Source organism: Orcinus orca, chromosome 5 (genome assembly GCF_937001465.1).
Source record: "Orcinus orca chromosome 5, mOrcOrc1.1, whole genome shotgun sequence".
Lineage (NCBI taxonomy): Eukaryota > Metazoa > Chordata > Mammalia > Artiodactyla > Delphinidae > Orcinus > Orcinus orca.
Genome location: NC_064563.1, coordinates 119,265,945 through 119,288,422, shown reverse-complemented (window position 1 = coordinate 119,288,422; position 22,478 = coordinate 119,265,945). Strand labels below are relative to the sequence as shown.

The window sequence follows — 22,478 nt, the reverse complement described above, 5'->3', positions numbered from 1 at the left end:
TTCGATAATTTCATTAAAATAAATAGTAAAATATGCTTTAGAGTAAGAGTGCTTGCATTCTTGGAAGAAATATCCAAGTTCAAAATGGTAAAAGGCAATTAAAAAAAGAATGGCATGTTTTGGGCATGTTTTTGCACATATGCATACTATTGTGATTGTCTCAATATTTATATGTGGGTAAAAGTCTATTTGACTGTTGCTGTCAACCGTAGCACTTCCCTCTCTTCTTTTATTTTCTTGGATATTTTCAAGTTGCTAAGCTCCCCCATCAACACAAGCCTTCCTGACACTTGGCACTTTCTATTTTGCCACTGTCTCTCTGAAACAAACCTGTGATGTTAATATATCCTAGCGCCTAAATCCAAAATATAAGACAAAAAAAAATTAAGAAATTTATAGTAATAAAAGTTCATCCAAAGAAATCTTTTTGAGGCCAAGATATCAAAATATCAACAGATAGCTTTAAATCATTGTTCTGGTCTTATTTCTCCATATCCTATTCTTTTCAGAAACTTCGTCCTCTTCCAGTAAATATTAAACATATTATTGTTGTTACATGTTTGTTTTCTTACTTTTTCAAATTCCATATTCTTTATATTTACATCTTACATTATGTGGATGCCTTCAAGTTTTCTCTTTATGACACTCTCTTGCTCTATCTGCATCCATTTACTGACCCATATTCTATAGCCCAAAATAATGAAATTGTTAGAGTACAAACTTCCATTGCTGGCCCTAACACTCCTTCCAAAGTAAGTTTTCATCTCTGCTGCTGTAAGATACTGAATGGATCTCCACTTTCTTCTCAATTTTGAAGCTCTCATGAAGAGTTTCCATGGTAGAAAATAATTTTTAATTCCTCCCCTTTACTTTTTTATAAAAACCTTGATTTCTTGAGTTTATTCCACAAATAAAAGAATTTAAAATATTGAGGTAATAACACAAAACTGAAAGGAAATCAGCTTTTAACAGTACACCTACAAGACACAGCAATTCCACTCCTAGATATATACCCCAAACAATTGAAAACAGTTAAAATACTTGTATACGAATTTTTTAGTAGCACTATTTGCAATAGCTAAAAGATGGAAACAACCCAGATGTCCATCAATGGATGAATGGACAAAATATGGTATATACATACAGTGGAATATTTATCCAGACATAAAAAGGAACAAAGTACTGATACATGGTACAAGATGGAAAAACCTCGAAAACGTTATGCTAAGTGAAATAGCCAGACAAAAAAGAACAGCTATTGTATGATTCCGTTTATATGAAATATCCATGATAGTTGAATCCATAGAGACAGAAAACAGATTGGTGACTGCCAGGGGCTGGAAGGAGTAAGGAATGAGTGAGTGCTTAATGGGTACAGGGTTTTCTTATGGAGTGATGAAAATGTGGAATTTGATATAGGTGGTGGCTTCCCAACATTGTGAATGTACTAAATGCCACTTTGTGTACTAAATTATACACTTTAAATACACGTTTAATTCTGTGTTATGTAAATTTTAGTTCAATTTTTTAAAAAGAGAAAAAACACTCCCACATATGTGTTTGGGGTCAACATCTGAAAACAGATGAAGACATATAATAATAGCTTATGGAATCTTCTCTTCAGCAGTGCCCTGAATTTGTCTTTATTTAATAGCACTTTGTCTTCATTCTTTTCTTTTTCCATCTCATTCCAGAGTTTAAGACATAAAAAGAATGCAGTAGCCTTCAGTTGCTCTGGGTTATGTTTTATTGGTTAATTAATACCTGCTTTAAGTCATTTAAGATATTTGAGTGTGCCTGAGTTGTGTATTAATGGAGTACTGAAACATGCCCTGTCATGTCTTAATGCAGTCAAACAACCTCACATTCAATAAGTGAAAAGTGATTGAAACTTAAAGTCTTACTAGTAAAGTACTTATAACTTAGACATGATTAAATGATTAATCATTTGCTCACTGACAATCATAAATCTTTCTGCTTTCTGGTGTTAGATATTATTTTTATATAATATTAGATATTACATTTAGGCTGTAGACTATTTTCCAGTTCCTTTATATTGTATGTGCTGTTTTTTCTTTTAAAGCATCATCAAACATATGGAAGAAACATATGGTCAACCAGTTATGCTATACTAGTCCTTGAATATTGGGTGAAAATGATCACATAATGGGGTTTTAAAGTAGGTCTTTTACATAGCCTGTAAAGGAGAACACTGATGCTATCCAAATATAAAATATCAAATCCATGTGTGAAATCCAGTGCCTGTCTGGGTTTTATTTTTATATCAAGAAGCCTGCACGCCTAGAGCCCATGCTCCGCAACAAGAGAGGCTACCGCAACGAGAAGCCTGCACACCACAAAATGAAGAATAGCCCCCCGTCGCTACAACTAGAGAAAACCTGCACGCAGCAATGAAGACCCAACACAGCCAAAAATAAATTTATTAGTTAATTTTTAAAAGAAGAATTTAAAAAAGCTATGGACATTTCTTAATTATCCATGGTTTCGCGTGCAGCAATGAAGACCCAACGCAGCCAAAAATTAATTAATTTTAAAAAAAAAGGAATTTAGAAAATCTATGGACATTTCTTAATTATCCATGGTTTTATGTTTCTATGATATTACAGCATTTCATGAAATATACACCTATTAATATTTCATAATGAATTTGGTTAACAGCCATATTGTAAAGTCCAGGAAGTCAGCAAAGTAACATTGTATAACAGAAGCACTTCCAAAATTGTCTTGGAAGTCTGCATTTATATTTCTGGTAAAATGCTGCATGACAGACAAACTGTTTTACCTCACCAGGCCCCCAATTTGTCTTGTCTATAAAAAGGGGAAGGTTTGCAAATCCACGATAGTTGTAACAGTTATATCAATTCATATATAAAGTCTAACATACTGCCCAATTCCATACCCACTTCTCCATCCTCACCTAAAAAATCCCACTCTTCATTCTTTAAGTTCAAATGTAAATATAATGGCATTTTAGGGGAAAAGTGAAAAGATGGATTTAAAAAATACAGAATGACCCTAATTAATCTATAATGCAGTATCAGTGAAAGACCCAATAATTTTTTTTGGACCTTGAGGACGTTCGTGAATTTTATGTAGAAAAATAAAGTGTGAGTGTCCTAAATTCTAGCCTCAGACTTATTATCTTCTCAATCCAACTTGAGTTTCTAGATGACTTAACCCAATAGTAAAGTCTTTAAATACCTCTATATTTCAATGACTGCCAAATTTACTTCTGCTGTTTCCCAGATTCATATCCATCTACCTACTTGATGTCTCAATGTGGATATCTAATAGGCATCTCAACTTAAAGTTAACACGTTCCAAGCTGATATCTTGGCTTCCTACATTCCATCCCAGTGATCCCTCATCTCAGTAAATGGCAATACCATTCATCCAGTTGCCAAGTCTCAAAACCTTAGAATCGGGCTTCCCTGGTGGCACAGCGGTTAAGAATCTGCCTGCCAGTGCAGGGGACACAGGTTCGAGCCCTGGTCCGGGAAGGTCCCACATGCCGCAGAGCAACTAAGCCCGTGTGCCACAACTACTGAGCCTGCTCTCTGGAGCCCATGCTCCGCAACAAGAGAAGCCACCCTAATGAAGAGTAGCCCCCACTCGCCGCAACTAGAGAAAACCCACCTGAAGCAACAAAGACCCAACGCAGCCAAAAATAAATAATAATTAAAAAAATAAATGAAAAAAAAACCCTTAGAATCATTTTTGATTTTGCTAGTGCTTTTACAACCTTTACTTGAAACAAATCCTGTTGCCAAATCCTGTTGCCTACTTTCTATATATGTCCAGAATCTGACCAGTTCTCACCATGGCATCCCAAACTACCAACGCAGTTTTGTCAGAGACTCCTGGCTTGTCTTTCAGCTTCCACTCTTGCCTTTCTACGGTCTATTCATCACATAATAGCAAGAAAGAACGTTTTAATAGTTGTGTCAGGTCATGCAGGTTATTTCTCAAAACTCTACATAGCTTGTCATTGCTCTTAAAGAAACAGAAATGTCCTTAAAAGGCCAAATAGCCCCTTTGGTGCTTCTTCATCTTATCTTTTCTTTCCCGGGCTCACTGCACTTCAGCCATAGTGGACATCATATGGTTGTTCTTCAAACACTGCCTGATATTCCTGCCTCAGGGCCTTTGTACATAGTCCTTCCTTTACTTGGAAAGACTTTCCTCTAGGTATTCTCAAGACTCACTCCCTCACTTCTTTTATGTCTCTGGTTAGATGTCCTATCCTGTAAGAGGAATTCCCTGACTGCCTTTTCTAAAATCTTATCCCTGTTTCTCTTCGTGGTGGTTAATTTTTGTTTTTGTTTTTGTTTTTGCGGTACGTGGGCCTCTCACTGTTGTGGCCTTTCCTGTTGCGGAGCACAGGCTCCAGACGCGCAGGCTCAGCGGCCATGGCTCACGGGCCTAGCTGCTCCGCGGCATGTGGGATCCTCCCGGACCGGACCACGAACCCATGTCCCCTGCATCGGCAGGCGGATTCTCAACCACTGCGCCACAAGGGAAGCCCTGTGGTGGTTAATTTTATGTGTCAGTTTGACTAGACTATTATGCCCGGTTGCTTGGTCAAATGCCAGTCTTGATATTACTGTGAAGGTATTTTTTTACATGTGATTAATATTTAGATCTGTAAGTAGACTTTAAGTAAAGCAGATTACCCTTCACAATGTGGGTGGACCTTATCTAATCAGTTGAAGGCCTTATGAGAAAAGACTAAGGTCTCCCTAAGATGAAGAAGTTCTTCTTCAACTTCCTTAAGACTTAAAACCACAATATAAACTCTTGCCAGAACTTCCAGCCTGCTGACCTTCCTCATGAATTTTGTACTTGCCAGCCCTCAAAATCAGATAAGCCAATTCCTTAAACTCTCTCTCAGTATATTTATATTGATATCAATAAAGATATAGGTATATCTTATTATTTTTGTTTATTATCTCATATTTATTTTGTCTGGAGAACCCATACTAATAGACTCTTTGTTTATTCATTTACTGTCTGCCTCCTGAATTTGAAGATAAGCTCAAGGAGGAAGAAATATTCAATATTATGTTCACTATTGTAATTCTAGTACCTTAAAAAATCTTTGGCACATATTTTCAAAACTATATATATATATATATATATATATATATATATATAAAAAATACTTACACATGTGTATATATATATGTGTGTGTGTGTGTCTGTATATATATATATATATATATATATATATATATATACAGACACACACACACACACACATCTATATATGTGTGTGTGTATCACATTTTCTTTATCCTACTGTTTACAACAACCTAGACAAAACTGGAGGACATTATGCTAAGTGAGATAAGCCAGTCAAAGGAAGACAAATACTGTATGATCTCAATTATATGTGGAATATAAAAAGATAACATTGAACTATAGAAAAAGAGGGTAGAATGGTGGTTGCCAGGAGTTGGGAAATGGGGGAAATAGTGAGATACTGGTCGCAGGGTACAAACGTTCAGTTACAAGATGAATAGCTCTGGGAATCTAATGTACAGCATGTTGATTACAGTTAATAATAATGTAGTATATACTTGAAATTTTCTAAGAGAGTAGATCTAAAGTGTTCTTAGCACATACACAAAAACTAATGACTATGTGAGGTGACAGATGCGTTAATTAACTTGATTATAGTAATCATTTCATAATGTATACATATGTCACATCACATTGTACCTTTCATATAAAACTTTGGCAGTTATACCTCAATAAAGATGGAAAAAATAACTAAATAATAAAGTGCATTTGTAACCAAGTATGCATCTGTTCCCCCTTCTACATGCCACTACCTTTAGGAAATAAAGGGAGTCTGTCTCATTTCTATACATGAGTCTGTATAAACCCCATTGACTTCTACTCATCCAGTTCTCCTTCCTGCCACTCACAGGGCTACATAGGCTTTACTTCTGCCCATCACCTGGAGCTCCAAAATTAATCACCTCCTTGACCTTGTTGGGGTGCTGATGTTTAGAAGGTCACACAAGCCTGTACTGATCCTTCCCTCAGTTTCCCTTCAGCATAAGGCTTTGTGTGGGCAGTGCCATTTACTGAAATGTAGGAGAAAATTGGTATAGGAGGAAGAACATTTAAATTTGGATGCTAAAAATGATTGTTCCCAGAGTTCAAAGAAAATGGGAGTAGGAATAAATAAAAGCTATCCTTCATAGAAGTTCTCTTATTGACAACTTCCTTCCTAAACTTATCTTTTCTATCTCATCGTCCAACTTTCTACCCATACATCATCTGAAGAATACACTCCACTTCTTACTTACAAAGATATATCCCTTGAATCTCAGCAGTACATTTCTCAAGTCCTAAGTTATTCATTCTAGACAATCATTATGGAGAAGCCGGCAGCTTCAGGCTTTGAACATCCCAATCAGTCTTCTTTGAGACATCTTCACCAGTTTTAAATAAATACATACAATAGCTCTGGGAATCATTCCTCCTGCAGCCATATTCTTTTTGTGTAACTATTAGACCGAATGTTGAATGAAGGGGTCTAGAGTTAGTAAATATATCTGTGTGTGCACACACGTGCAATTCAACACCCATTTCAAAGAGTATATTTCATACTACATTGATAAGAGAAACAATTTCCTTAAATCAATGTCATCTCCAAAAATCCCCCCTGGGAGCCGCAATGAAGACACAAAGAATTTCACCTTATTTTGCCAACTGTGAATTCTCTCTTGTTTACTAGTGATTCCAGTCTAGTCCAGGTATGTATTGATATAGAAATAAATAAGACATATTACCAGACTTCCTAAAGAACAGAGACACAATGCTCTTATCAAAGAACAGAGACAAACTTTTCTACTCCAAGACCTGACAAAAAGTTTGCAAACTCAGGGTTTGGTTTGGTTTTCCTTTAATCCAGAAAAGAGAGTCAAACACCAACACACTGAGGAAAAAAATTATCTTTAAAACCAGAGGGTGAGAAAACAGTAGAAATGGTTAATTTTGCAGGAAAAGATAGAAAGAATTATATGGCTATATAAGGACAGCTGTGAGGTGATTCATGAAGTGTCTAATTACCCAAGAGCCATATGGGAAGGGGCCCTGCAAAAACAAAGTCAGTACCGAGGTCCCTGCTTTCCTGTAAAGTGTAAATTCCTTGGCAGCCAAGGGAGATGGGGGGACCGTGTTAGCTATGTTCTTCACAACGGCAGTCACATTAGTTTTGTGTGAGAGAGTGACAGATCGGCAAGCTCTGTGCATGATTCAAAAATCTATGAGATAAAAGGTAGTTTTTATTTTATTGAAGTCAGTTCTGGGAAGATAAAGTTGGGAGTTGGACATTTTCATATGGTGATTACATAGTTCAAAATTGTTTGATATCTTTCTCTTTAATTTTGAACAAGGAAAGAATAAAAACAGTATGATATTATAATAAAATGGTAGCTGTCCAGGATAGCTTTACTTAAAAGAAATGCTGTTTTTTAGGAGCTATGAATCATCCCCTGACTTGTTCTATAAACACCAGCTTCCAGTCCGTGTCATAACTCTAGCAGGCCTGGCTGGACACCATAGGGAGGATTGGAAAGCATATTTGTCATGGGACCCATAACTTATCCTGCAAAATATCAGAAAGGCTAGAAATGAATATAAAAAAAAGTTATTATCACACCTATTTGTAAATTGCTCATTCTACTTCTGTGTATCAGAATTATTTAGTTTCTTTATTTTACACTAGATCTTATCAATTTGAAAGCTAAGTTTATTCTGGAAAGATACATGTGAACTATTTCTCTTCAAGTTCTTTCAAAATTTGTGAAGGATTGTTTATTTTGCATTACATTTTAGAAAAATATGGTTACTCTTAGTTTGTCTTTTTAAGAGGGAATGAAGGACTCTGCTACATGTAATAATTGAACCCAAATATTACAATATGGATAAATTTCAGTAGATTATATTATCCCAACCTGTTATTGTGGAAAGTGAAGGAGCTGTGAAGAGTCAAAGTCAGAAAGGATATAATACCAAGGAGTTTACAAATACCATGCTAAATTTCTTCCAAGAGCTTTCGTTCAGTCATTCTTCTATTCAACAGGTAGTATTAAGTGTCATTGTGTGCTAGGCACTGTTTTTGGCCCATGAGACAGTAGTGGAAAAATAGCCCCAAGTCTAACACTGACAATCTTTTCATTTTAATTCAAATCACTCAGCTGATAAGTGACAGGGCCAGAATTTGAACCAAGGTCTTTCCAGAATTCATTGCCTCTCTCTATATTTTTTTTCTTTATCCTAAACAATATTCCTCTTCATGAATGGAAAATGTTTAATTATAAAAGCTCAAATCTCTGAATTAAACATAGGGCTATAATTTTTCTAATATTTTATGTTGACAGGGCACAAAAGAGCAACGTGGAGACATGTATGCTCGGGGGGTGAAAGTGTCTGTCACATTTACCCCCATCATTTTTACACTATAATTTTCATAAAGATAGAAATGGCTTCTGAGTGATGTACATTTGCTTGACTTATTGTGGCTTTTACCTTTCATAACTCCAAGGGAGAAGCTATTATTTTTATAATTTCTGGAAGAGATTAAAAAGAAACTTCAACTCTTGTGAAATTAATTAGAAAGGTAGTCTTCAAAATGACTCATTTGCCACTGAGAACATTTTTAAAATATACTGTCATGATCTTCAATATAATTCAAAATAAGAGTTTGAACATTTACAATAATACAGTGTTTCTCAAAAGCATATATTATACAGTGATAATTTTTAAATGTTGATGACATCAATTATGTTTTGTCATGATGAAATATATAGTACATCAGGCTTTATTAGGACAATGCAGAGAGACAGCCCAGAATCATGAAGGTAGAAGTGAAGATGATTTCCTTCTGCCTTAATAGCTTTAATTGAAGAATACAGCATAATACAGCTGCTCCTCTCTTCAAAGTTCCATTTCATTGTCTGTCTATAAGCTGTCACACCATGCCTGCTGCTTGACTATTATGTCACCCAATCCTGTTCCACCTGAACAAATTTATGGCAACATGTGCTGAATGCACCTTTTTTTCCCCACTGAAGTCTAAATTCCCTATGCACTACTGAATTAGGACTATTTTAAGCTTATTGGTTTAAACTTATTTACTATGACAAATGTAAAAGTGCTCTACCTGTATAAATAAAATAAAAGCTAATGTCCAGAATTGACATTTTACTTAGGCAAAAACTGGGGATATGCTTTATATATTTCCAAAATAGAAGTATTGTGATGATTGGAACAAGACAGCAGATTCTATGTGCAGGGAAAAACAAAATATTTGAACGGTATATAGGACTTCTAAATAAGGACAACAAAATGAATTAAACCAACCATTGAAAAATGGCAGACTTCACCAGTGAAATATAGATGATTGATTTCAATACATTCTCTAACAGTCTCCTTAAAAATTCTAGCTTTTAAATAATTCACTTAACACAATGAGTTTTTGTTACTTTCTTCTTTTGTATTCAAAGACATCATGAAAATCATTATGTCTATAACTGGAGTTAAGCTCAAATTTACTGTTTCTTGCAAAAAAAATGAATGATTATGATTTGCCACGATGCATAAACAGAGTAGTTGTTTTTTCATATCATTCTCTCTCTCTATCTGCTAATCTGACAAATGACAGTGATTTAAATTATGGATAGAACAGTAAGTAATGAAATATGCATAGCACAAACATTTTGCTTTACAGTGTCTGGCCAATGAGAACACTTTTAAACAATGTGCAAAACAATATTTTATAGTATTTACGATGTTCGCTATACAGTTGTGCACTTGTTGGAGTGCACTATTCTGTGGCAGAAAAATAAATTTTGACTTGATAAGAGACATAAATAAGAATTAGTTTAGAATGTGAGAGAGAGAGAGGGAAGGAGAGACACTATGAGGCAGAAAGCAATGGGCAGCACCTAATGATTCTGAAGAACTATGACACCCATCAGACCAATCCACTCTCAGTTGAAAGAGATAGTTCTGGTAGATTGAAATTTGGTAGGCATACTTTATCATCACTTCTGATTATTTCCTTCACTAAATGTTCATCAGTAAGTTTAGAAAATACTGTTTAAATTGTGGGAACAGTTTGGTTAGTGCAGGCTTAGCTCCTAACATGGCTATTGATGGTAGCCTTTATTTCAGGGCAGTAGGAGTAGTATTGCTTCTCATTTCTTCATTAACTTGGAAGACGGGAAACCACACATATATATGACACATATATATATGATACAGAGCTTTATCTTTGTATGTGGAAAATGGGCAGAAATGGAGAAACAGGATAAATGATGATTCAGAAGTAGGGAAAGAGGAAATTGGAGACAAGAATCATTTGAAAAACAGTATGATGAAAGAATCGAGAATTCACTTTGATAAAAGTAATGATCCTTTCCTAGATTATAACTAACTGCCTTACGCAATCTGATATTTAAATCAATTAATAAATAAAACACAACTGGTGACTTGATCTTTCAGCAAAATTCAGCACCTGAGTTAGATTTTTCCGGAAAAATCAGATAAAAATCATCTGCTCTTTCCTCAGCGGGGTGCTGGGGTTCCATGGCCACGGCACCTACCAATCACTTCTCAGTAATACGTAACTTGTGCAAGGCTCTTAGAGATAGTTTAGCATTTTTCACTACAGAAGTGTCTGAATATCACATTTTAAAATCTTATCTATATGTGGTATGAGTTGAATTGTGTCCCCCAAAAGGATATGTTCAAGTTCTAAGCCCTGATGCCTGTAAATATGACCTTATTTGGAAATAGAGTCTTTAAGGATGTAATCAAGTTAAGATGAGGTCATGCTGGAGTAGGATGGACCCTAAATCCAATATAGCTGGTGTCCTTATAAGAAGAGGAGAAGAAACAGACAGAAAGGAGAACACCATGTGATGACACAGACAGAGATTGGAGTTGCATCTACAAACCAAGGAATGCCAAAGTTTACCAGCAACCACCATAAGGTAGAAAAAGGCAAGGAAGAATCCTCCCCTGGAGCCTTCAGAAAAAGCATGGCCCTGCTACCACCTTGATTTCATACATCTAGCCTCCAGAAGTGGGAGAGAATAAATTTCTGTTGTTCTGAGCCACCGTGTTTGTGATATTTTGTCACGGCAACCTTAAGAATCCATTACAACATGTCATCAATAAAAGATCAAAAAAAGTTGTTTTCTGCCCAATGGATGTAAGTGAATATTTACACTTTATATACTTATACATTTGTAGGTGATTTGTGGGGGATATCATAGTAAGTCACAGAAACAGAAATTCCTTTTTGAAAAGCGCCGATAAAGGAGCGGTAATAGACTGGATAGCGATACTGACCCCCGTGCATGTGAGCACATCCATCCCTCACCACCATGGCTGTCATCTTGCTAAAACTAGGCTCTGCCAAGGGTCTCTGTATGGTTCAAAAGCCTTTGCTGACTTCCGCTTGCTTACTGAAGGGAAACTCTATATATTCTACAGCATGGCACACACACCCTTTCCCAGACTGACTTATTTCTAATATTCTAGTCTCATACTGTGCTGTGCCCAAGTGGCATCTATGTGCCAGCTGCACTGCATTACATCATTCTTCAATACAGCTTGTACTTACTTGCCTTTGAATCTTAATTTGTGCTGTTTCATCTGTTCTCTAGCAACTAAAACTCTGTCCCAGTTATTCAAAGGTAAACTCAAATGCAGTTTTTCTTCATGAAGGCTTCCCCAATCCTCTTCACTGTAATTTTTTCTATCAGTCACTATTCCTGCCATACTTTGAAACTCCATTAGCGCATTTAATAAAATGTTCTTAATTTATAATTATTTTATGCATGTTCTTACCCTAATTTTATCAGATAAGATGGTATTTATGATATTACTTTACAAACCCCTAAATTAAAATACACTGGCTATCTGAAAACAGTTAAACATGAAATGTTACTTTTTCTACAAAAAGCTTGAGAATTTGGAATACTCCTTGCTGTTTGAGAAGGTTTGATCAGTGATTAATGAACAAGTGAGTGAATGAATGATTGAATGAGGAATTGATGTAAAACTAAACGTGGTGGTAGTTTACAATATTACCTAAAAGTAAGGAATTGGATATCTATTTTAATTTTTGGTAATATTAGTCAGAAACATTATAATAAAAGTCATGATATTAAGGTTTGCGAACATCTTTAAAGTATATGAATTTTCAATTTGAGTCTTTGATGTCAAGCAAATATTAATTAAAAAAATAATAATGTGGATTCTTTGCTTTGGACTAAATCTTGGATTATGTGTTCACATGACATTTCCTATTTAATAAATTAGCAAATAATTACAAATCAACATAAATAAAAATTGTGTAAAGTGCATAAATTAAGCAGACTTAAGTGTTTTACACCAGAAGAGAGATTTATTTCATGGAAACAGAATCCTGTTTTAAGTTCCATGAAGATAATACTTTTTAGGGCTTCCCTGGTGGCTCAGTGGTTGGGGGTCCGCCTGCCGATGCAGGGAACGCGGGTTCATGCCCTGGTCCGGGAGGGTCCCACATGCCGCGGGGCGGCTGTGCCCGTGGGCCATGGCCGGTGAGCCTGCGCGTCCGGAGCCTGTTGCTCCGCGACGGGAGAGGCCACGGCAGTGAGAGGCCCGCGTACCGCAAAAAAAAAAAAAACAAAACAAAAAAAGAGAATACTTTTTAGATGTCTGGGAAATCTAAATACAAATAACACAATCAGTGTGAGTTTATTTATAAAATTGAATTAAAGTTTGTAAGTTTAAAATATTACCCTAGCCATATAACTCTTGATGCTTTACGAGATAGCTTTTATGAGTTTTTTATAAAAAATATTAATAAAATAAATGTGTTACCTGATGATTTTCAAAGAAGAGTCTAGTGTTTGGAGACAGAAAATGTTAAATTTAACACTTGCAGAAACTGGAAGACAGAAGTTCCCTTTACAGAGTCTCTTCATTCTATTAGAATAAACTCTTCTTTGAATCCAGCCGTAAAAGAGCATAATAGTAATAATAGCAACTAACATTTAAGTAGTGTTTAATACATGCCAGGCACTATTTTCAGTTGTTTGCTTACATCAATTTATGTAATCCTTATAATTACCCTATGAGACATGCACTATTATTATCCATATTTTACAAAATGAGAAATGGCTACTTAGTGTATTTACTCACCAATGTCACATACTTAGTATGTGGAGGAAACAGAATTCTAGTCTGTGTCTAGAGTATGTCACTTTACCATCCTTCTCCAGAGCCCTCTCAGTTTTAGAAGAGAACCTCTCTAATCTTTCTTCTTAATAGGAGTTCAAAGTTGTGGCCACATATATGTTTCAATCCTTCAGTAGCATAAAACATACCATAAAGAACAATTTACAAAAGGTTGTGTAATGAACACGCCCTGGGATGTCTTTTTCTTCATGCACATGTGTGTTTCACTTATCTAGAGTGAAGGATGACATCAGAAATAGAAAAGTTGTGTTATTATCCAGTCATAGTAGAGAGCTAAAGTTCCTACAGATTTAAAGTACTGTGTGGATTTCAGTTCATAAAAGTAAGATACATATGCTCACACACAAATTTGTCACTGTTAATTTTAGTTACTTCTGATTCTCTTAAAACCATGAATGTATTATCCCTAAAATGCTCATCTTTAATATTCCCTAAATGCACTAATGTGGCAACATATTATAATGGAACTAATTAGAAATAGGTTCAAACCTAAATTTACCATTAATTATTTATGAGACCATTGGCAGTTTGCATTTCTTAATTGAGGTTTCCTTATTTGTAAAATAGAGATTGTGTATCTATTTTGAAGTATCAATATTATGGAAAAAATAAATTAAATGCATAATACATTTCCTGAAACAATTTGGAGCTCTTCAGAATTCTGTTTTTTGTTTCTTTCTTTCTCATTCGTGTGACAATGAAAATTTGTCTGCTTTATTCATAAAAAACTGTTAGGAAATTTCTTTTTAGAAACATCAGCTAGGTAGGTGAAACATGTATATCTGTGCTTTAGAAATATTCAAATCATCATTCATCTATTTATTTTAGTACAAATGCAGTAATCTCAGAGTACCCTTGGGTTGACATATGTTTTTCTTATGTAACAAGTTGGCGAAGCAAATCTATTCTTCCACCACTCAGAAAACTTGATGGGATATCATTCCTCCACACATTCTGGAAAGTTCCAAATATTCTGACAGTGTATTAGAAAGCAAACATGTCAATATTTTTTTTTCTAAAATGTATTGTTGATACGAACCCTCTTTAGGAATTCCTGTTTATTACATTGCTCTGATTTTACTAACATAGTAAGTTAGTGGCATATTTCTAATCCCAGTCATCTTAGTCCTGTCTGGATTCTTCACCCATGGAGACAAATGGCCCTTTTATTTTATAGAGTGGATATAAGGCGATGTATATATGAACAAGCTATAGTTTTTCTGTTAAGGCCCATATTGAAGTCATATACGAAGTCCATATGGTGAGCTGGGTTTTTGTTTTGTTTTATTTCTGTCCCTAATGAGATTGGTATCAGAAAGTCACCATTTTATCCTTAGAAGGGAAGTTGCCTTTGTAGTAAGGGTAGCTTTTCTCAAAGAAAAAAAGAAGTGGGCCAAAGTGGTGTCATCTTAGGGCTCCTTCTGTTAAACATATGACTTTCAAGGGTGGAGACCTCTACTCTCTGGGAAATGAGATTCAATCATACCCCTTCTGTTCCAAGGGTTTGCAGAAAAATTTTACCCACCCCTGATGCAGTGGAAACAGAGAGAGAGAGAGAGAGAGAAAGTGAAAGAGATTCAATGGACACCAGACCTGGTTCTGGCAGCACTCCAGAATGACAGCTTGACTTTGGGTGATAACTGTTTATGGGTCCCAAATAAACACTAGTATGCACTCCAAGCAAGAGGACACCTTTGGCCAAATGTTCACTGAGGTAAGGAGCTCATCCTTATTCAATACAGATGGTAGCAATGTTCATACAGCACCTGAAGGGAGAATTAAGAGCAGTGAGTGAAAAGTAGAAGAAACATTCAGCCTAATACAGGAAGCAGCACTTTCCAACAATGGCTGCTGTCCAGCAATGGAATGCATGCTCCATGAAGTTGTGAGCTCCCTATCACAAAAATAATTCTAACAAAGCCCAGGTAACTATCTGTCATAAATACATGTGTTTGGATTTCAGAATTCATTTGCAGCAAGTATTTATTCAGTGCCTAATATGGGCTAACCCTTGTTCTAAATGCTAGGGTTAGTCATGAACAAAGCAAAATACTGTCATCATGAATGTTACATTCTAGAGAGAGAATAAGGAAACCAATGAACAGAAATACACACACAGGGCTTCCCTGGTGGCACAGTGGTTGGGAATCCGCCTACCAATGCAGGAGACACGGGTTCAAGCCCTGGTCCGGGAAGATCCCACATGCCACGGAGCGGCTGAGCCCGTGAACCACAACTACTGAGCCTGCGTGCTACAACTGCTGAAGCCTGTGTGCCCAGAGCCCGTGCTCCACAACAAGAGAAGCCACTGCAATGAGAGGCCCGCACACCGCAACGAAGAGTGGTTTCTACTCGCCACAGCTAGAGAAAGCCCGTGCACAGCAGCAAAGACCCAACACAGCCAAAAATAAATAAATAAAATTTTTAAAAGGGAACAATAAGGTATTAAAAAAATTAAAAAAAAAAAAGAAATACACACACATAATTTAATTTAGGGATAAGTGCTAGGAGGAAAAATAAAGCCTGACAAAGGAGTTAGAAAGGATGATCAGGGAAGATCAATTTTTCTGGCAATTTGTGCAGTAACTAGAGGTAGATCAGAACTCCTTCTAAGCTATGATAAGAAATACGAATTTTATATTAATAGAAATTTAAAACACATGGTGGGAAGGCAAACTCCATGATTTTAACTTCTCTTTGAACTCTGATTGCACAACTCTCCAGTTTTCCATTCTCAAACTTTGCCTCCCTTAAAATGAAGTAACAAATGGTCAAGTTATTTTGCATAATTTAAAATGGGAAAACTAGAAAAATTAAAAATGGTTCAAATGTTTTAATATAATTTTATGTCATGGAGTGAATTTCTTTGTTATTTAATTTCATCTTTATAGCTCTCACTGATGTTTTCATTTTTTTAAATTTGAAAGATGTAAAAAAAGGAGAGAGAGGTTAGTGTAATAAACTCCATGTTCCCATTACCCAGCTTAAACAACTATCAAACTGCGCCAACCTTATTTCATCTGTAATCATACCCACTTTAGCTCCACTTCAGGTAATGTTGGAACAATTCCCAGACATCATATCATTCTATCCTTAAAAATTTCAGAATGTAAAAACTTTTTGAAACATAATATCATTAACATTCCTAAAAATATTAACAATCATGTCTTAAGGTAATCAAATACTTAGTGTTCAAATTTCACCAGATGTCTCATAAATGTTTTATTAGAATTGATTTATTTGAATTAGTATTTAACATGGTTTTCTCATTGCAGTTTTTTGGTATGTCACAGTCTCTTTTAGTTTATTAGTTTTCTTTTCTCTTTTTTTTTTAATTTCAATTTATTTGTTGACAAATTTGTGTCCTTTGTCCTATTATTCCCCACACTCTAGAGTTTGATCATTCCATCTTCATGGTATCATCTAACATGTTTCTCTATTTCCTATATTTTCTATAAACTGGGAGTTATGTCTAGAAGTTTGATCAGGTTGGGGCCAAGTTTTACAGGCACTCAGTCACAGTTAAGACTCTCCCCTGTAGCCTTGGGCTCACCTGAACCTCTCCTCACCTCCTCAACCTTCAGCTTTGCATAAGATGCAATCCCAGACTGAGAATAAACTGGTAAAATTCACAGAGCAGCTAAGAATCGTTCTTCATTCAGCTGGGTCTGCAGAAAAGCCTAGTAATTGCGTTTCATTAGTGTGTCAAGATGTTCCTCATTATCCCAATAAATATTCATTTGGAAAATGTCATTTGTACAATGTTAGAAATTAAGATATTAAATACACTGTTGAAGAGATGCTATCATTGGCCTTTTAATCTCTATTATTGAAAAATCATAGATGATTTTTGTTGATGCCTTTGGAAAGTCATTTTATTCTTTTAAGTCTTTTTTCTTTTTCTGTAACCCTCCATACAGTTCTTCTGAGTGTCAATTTTCCTTGAAATCTTACCTCCAACTCAGTTTCTTTACCGTCAGATTGACATATGGACTGTATTCTCCTTCAGGAAGGGAATATTTTAAAATTTTCTTTTGCTTATTACTGAGAAAACCCAGGGGGCAGATAGATGAATATTGGGACGCACTATTAACCTTCCTTTTTTCTCTTTTCCTCAGTGGTTTTCCATAGCAACAGCTGACTAATGACAGCACAGATCAGCCCTCAGTCTCAGACACACACACAAGTCAGAGGTGGTGTTATTATTTTGCATTTTTTTCCTAAGACAGTGATACGGATGAAAGCACCTAAATTCGACCTTTTCTCTCTCTTCTCATGGTTGTTCATTTCTACCTTATTTCAAAATTGCTCTTCCCTGACCTTCTGTTTGAAAATAAACACTCTTACTAGTTGATCTACATCCTTTGATGTCAACTATTTCTAATCTGGAGTGTTCAAGTCAGTAGTTTTCCTTAATTTGTGGCTAATTATAGTTCTTCTTTTAACTCAGTTTAAAATTTGGTTTCTTCATACCTTCCGACTTTCCCCTCTGTGACTTTCTAATTCTCTGCAATTCAACAAAGTGTTCAGATGAAAGGGAAAAAATGATGCTTGAAGTCCACTTGATTTGTTTCCATATTCTTGGGGCTATTTTGACTTTAAGAAATTGGTGTGTTTATTATTTCACTCCTTAATATATTGCCTTTGTTTGCAATCACCAAACAAAAACAAACAAAAACAGAACCTGGACTACTTCTTTTTTTTTTTCAAAACAAAGCTGGATACTGGGGATTTTCAGCTTATCCAACCAAATATACACACATTGTTTTTGATCTCTCTTTTATATCTTTTCACATAAAACCTAAGCTTTTCTTTGCTCCTTTACTTAAAAACCGCTAAAAATATTTATTACATACCTATTCTGTGTCAGATACTATGTTATGTGTTAAGAATACGATGAGTAAGAAATAAGTGTTTTCCTTAATATGGTTGAACTCTACGAAAAGTTAACAAGTGAACAGGTAATTCCTTTCCGTCAAACATTCATTCCCTTCTCTTTTGCAGTGAACACAATTTGTGCCAACTGTAACTTGCAGAAAAACTAAAATGTCTCCAAAGGAACACGTGCAGTTTCTTGATTATTCATTATGTCCAATTTACTCTCAGATGCACTTACAGGTTTTAAATTGACCGACAGTGTGCGGTGCTGAGAGCCACAAGGCAACAAAGAAAGTGAAAAGTCAAAAATACACAAAGCTGATCATGCGGCTGGACCCGGCCACCGCTGCGGCGGGAGGTGCGTGTCCGGGTTCTCGCCGTCCCCACCCCTGCCCCGCGGCTTCTGCCTCTGCGGTCCGCCATTCGACAGCCGACCCTCGGGCCCCTCGCCCGCCATGGAGATGCCACGTGTCCACATAGGACGCCCGAGCTACAACATCCGGGAGAAGGATATCCAGCGCTTTTTCAGTGGCTATGGCCGCCTTCTCGAAATAGACCTTAAAAAGGGGTATGTCTTTGTGGAGTTCGAAGACCGTGGCGACAATGCCGTGTATGGGCTGAACGGCAGGGAGCTCTGCGGCGAGCACGTGATGGTGGAGCACGTGATGGTGGAGCACGTGATCGTGGAGCACGTGATCGTGGAGCACGTGATCGTGGAGCACGCTGGGGGCCGCGCCGCGAGCGTGGCGGCTACAGCTACGGAAGCCGCAGTGGTGGAGGCGGATACGGCAGTCGGAGAACCTCTGGCAGAAGTGAATCTGGACCACCTGTACGCGCAGAATTCAGGCTTATTGTAGAACACCTTTCTAGTCTTTGCAGTTGGCGAGATTTAAAGGATTTCATGAGACAGAGCAGGTGAAGTAACCTATGCGGATGATCACGAAGAACGCACAAATGAAGGCGTCAGTGAGTTTCGCTCCTACTCGGACATGAAGCGTACTTTGGATAAGCTGGACGGTACAGAAATCAATGGGAGAAATATTAGACTAATGGAAGATAAACCACGAACAAGCCACAGGCGGTCTTATTCTGGAAGCAGATCAAGGTCATGGACTAGAAGAAGGTCACGAAGTAGAAGTCGTAGGAGCAGCCGCAGTAGATCTCGAAGTATCTCAGAAAGTTGCTCCCGGTCCAGGTCTCGGAGCAAAGGTCGATCACGTTCTCGTTCAAAAGGCAGGAAATCTAGATCAAAAAGCAAATCTAAACCTAAGTCTGATCGAGGCTCCCGTTTGCGCTCTCGGAGCAGATCGAAGGATGAATATGAGAAGTCTCGAAGCAGGTCTCGTTCTCCATCTCGTTCCCCCAAAGAAAATGGGGAAGGTGATGTAAAGTCAAAACCTAGATCAAGGAGCCAGTCTCATTCCAATTCACCCCCAAAGGCCCGTTCTGTGTCCCCTCCACCAAAAAGAGCTTCAAGATCCCGTTCTAGATCTCATTCAAAGTCAAGGTCACGATCCAGATTGAGCTCCAGAAATTAACCCACAACTCTGCATTCTTTGCACACTATTACAGAACACTTTCCTACTTGCTTAGGCAGTTACTCTTCCACGTTTGTACTGGGCCTCTTCTGCAAGAAGAATCTCCCGAAAAAAGGGGCATACAAAAATTGGATTTGTAGCCAAATTTGATGAAAAAGATGAGGTCAAAGATCCTCTCCCTTTGTAGAATTAAGATAACTTTGATTTTATAGCTTTTGAGCTAAAATAACTTTTGTAAAGATTAAGCTAATTTAGTTTTGTTTGTTTTTTTAAAGTATTTCAGCAGGATCTGCTGCAGCGGTTTCTGTCATTGTTATATTTGTTTGCTTAATTTTAAATTAACCGTTTCAAGCTTTGAACACTTAGGGCTTTAGAGGGAGAACCCAATTTCCAATTATGTTGGCTTTTTATAAAGCTTGAGTTATGTAAGATTTCAATAAAAGTTTGCTACCAAGATGACTGCCTTATTGAATAGGTCACTCTTAAATTCCTTTAAATATTGATTATCTGCTATCTGTGGAAATAATGTAAATTCTACTTAAGTGTAAAACAAGGCAAGTCTCAGACCAGCAATAAATTATTCAATTTGGATAACATTATTTTGTCCTGTTATTCAAATTTACCAAAGTCATATTGGCCCCTTAAACAGGTTAAGTTAAAAATAAAAGATTTTATAGTCGATCTGTTATACAATTTTGCCTAAATTAATAGATTTTTAAAATAATGAAACCATTTGCAAACTTAAATTGATTGAACTCTTCAAAAAATAGTTCCTATTTCTTGGGATCTTATCTAGCCTGGTAATCCCACTTTCTGGAAGTGGTCGTTGTAATTAGTGTTTTGTTATAATAAGGTTCCGTGGTCTCTAATGTTTGTTAGGTAAAAATTTCTTTGATCAGAAATTTGGTGTGTTATTCAAAATGGAAAAGCAAATATTGCATTTTCTACTGAAAGATCCTTAACAGACACTTAAAACAGATCGCTTGATAAATCAGTTACTGATTAAATTAAAATTCCACCTAACAATCAGTCCCCTTTAGTTAGTGGGGTTCTGTGATAATTGATTAGATCATCCTTGTAAAACTTTATGTGGTTGGCTTGGAAAAAAATTAAACAGGTTAACCCTAAACTTTTGTACTTCATCATGAAGGGTAATGAATACTGTGGGAACCAAATTTTATAATACTGCAAATTTGTAGGAGTTACTGGGTTACCAATTAGTCCATACATCCGTTAAGCCTAGTTAGTTGAGATTGCAGTTTGAGAAATGAATTACCATATATATATCTATATATATATATCTATATATATATCTTTCTCCAGATTCTTTAAATAAGGTAATTTCATTTAAAGCACTCATTAATCTTAGTCTGAAATCAAGATGTAGGTTATTTGACTCAGCTTTAACATCTTCCTGGGAGCTGTCACTCTATATAAGGTGTTAAGGGCTGGGTAGCGTTAGGGTGTGGCGGGTACCACTCATTGTGCTGCAGGTGTGCCTAGAAAGCATCATAATCTAGAGTTGGTTTGTAGGTTCAGATACCAGAAGGCAAGCCTAGTAAAATTGAGACTGCATGGAAAACGTTGAGTCAAAGATCTAGATGCCAAAATGATACTGTAACTGGGAGTGTTTGCTCATGTAAAAAGACTTGTTCTAATAATTTCTGGGCTTCCTGTTATGAAATCTTAGAGCCTAATCTTAGGAACATAGTGCCCCAAAAGGTTGATGCTTCTTCTAAGACCTTATTTTCTTTAATGCTTTAGATATATTTTTTTTACATGTTCATAGGAAATATGGTTTTTTTTTTCAATATAAACTTCAGATTTTGAGAGAAGAAACTGGTATCTGTAATTATAGTTCATTGTTTTGCCTGTTTGAAAGAACAAAAGTTAGGACACTTACATGAGGAAACAAGCCTCCACTGCCTTTCAAATTATGTTTAAGGACAAGTTACTTTTAAGAATTTGCTTTGACCAAAGTTCTCTTGTTTTCAGGCAAAGAACAAAAGCTTTTAAAACCACAGCCTTTTAAAATGAAGGAGGGGAATACTACAGTGTGAAATTAGGCTTTCTAAAAGTATGCAGCATCCTTCAACTGGGCTTTCTTGTGTCGATATTCCATCACGTGGTAATAGGCAGGTTTGTTTGCATTGTCAGCTGCCCCTCCCGCCCCCCCGTGGGTAATTGTATAGGTAAATGTCTGCACCCATAAGAATTTAGCAGCAAAGGCCAACTTATTAAAATTCTAGTTCCTATCCCACACCTGTGGACCTACATCATTGGACGTGCTAAACCACTGTATGTATAACGCTGGCCCACTTGACCAGTGAAATGTTTAGTTCTTTGCTAACTTTTAAGTAGAATCTGCATCTCTACAACTTGCCACATGTTCTTCTATGGCTAGATGGAGTATTAAGCTGGTGGAGAGCAAACTAGAAGTGAATGATAACTGGATCCCCCTTTCTTTTACGTGATAGCGTGTTGACATGCCATAATGCCTTTATGGCCAGTTCAAGTCCTTCCTGCTCCTGTGACTTAAGATTCCACTCCTGTGTTGTTACCATCTTTTCTCTTGGTATCTTCTTTCTCCCACTTTGTTAACCTGCTTTGTGCTTTATTACTTCAATAAAATGTTCACTGAGAGAAAAAAAGATACACAAAGCTGCTCATGGTGAACATTTAGATATAGACATCTAACAGTTGTAGGTTTGTTTGGAGTTTTCCCTGTAATACGTTTGAAACTTTACAAGATTACATACCTAAGAATCAGAA

At 36.5% G+C, this 22,478-nt stretch overlaps 2 protein-coding genes across 8 annotated transcripts in view; both read left to right on the top strand.

Moving 5' to 3' along the window:
- ROBO2 (roundabout guidance receptor 2) overlaps positions 1–22,478 on the top strand; it is a 1,654,833-nt gene that overhangs the window by 568,546 nt on the left and 1,063,809 nt on the right. The window lies entirely within an intron of this gene.
- LOC101270820 (serine/arginine-rich splicing factor 6-like) lies at positions 18,630–21,019 on the top strand. Its single transcript, XM_049710558.1, is given in 3 exon segments — positions 18,630–18,834; positions 18,894–19,078; positions 19,080–21,019. Coding segments are annotated over 3 exon segments (1,017 nt in total). The 3' UTR covers positions 19,707–21,019.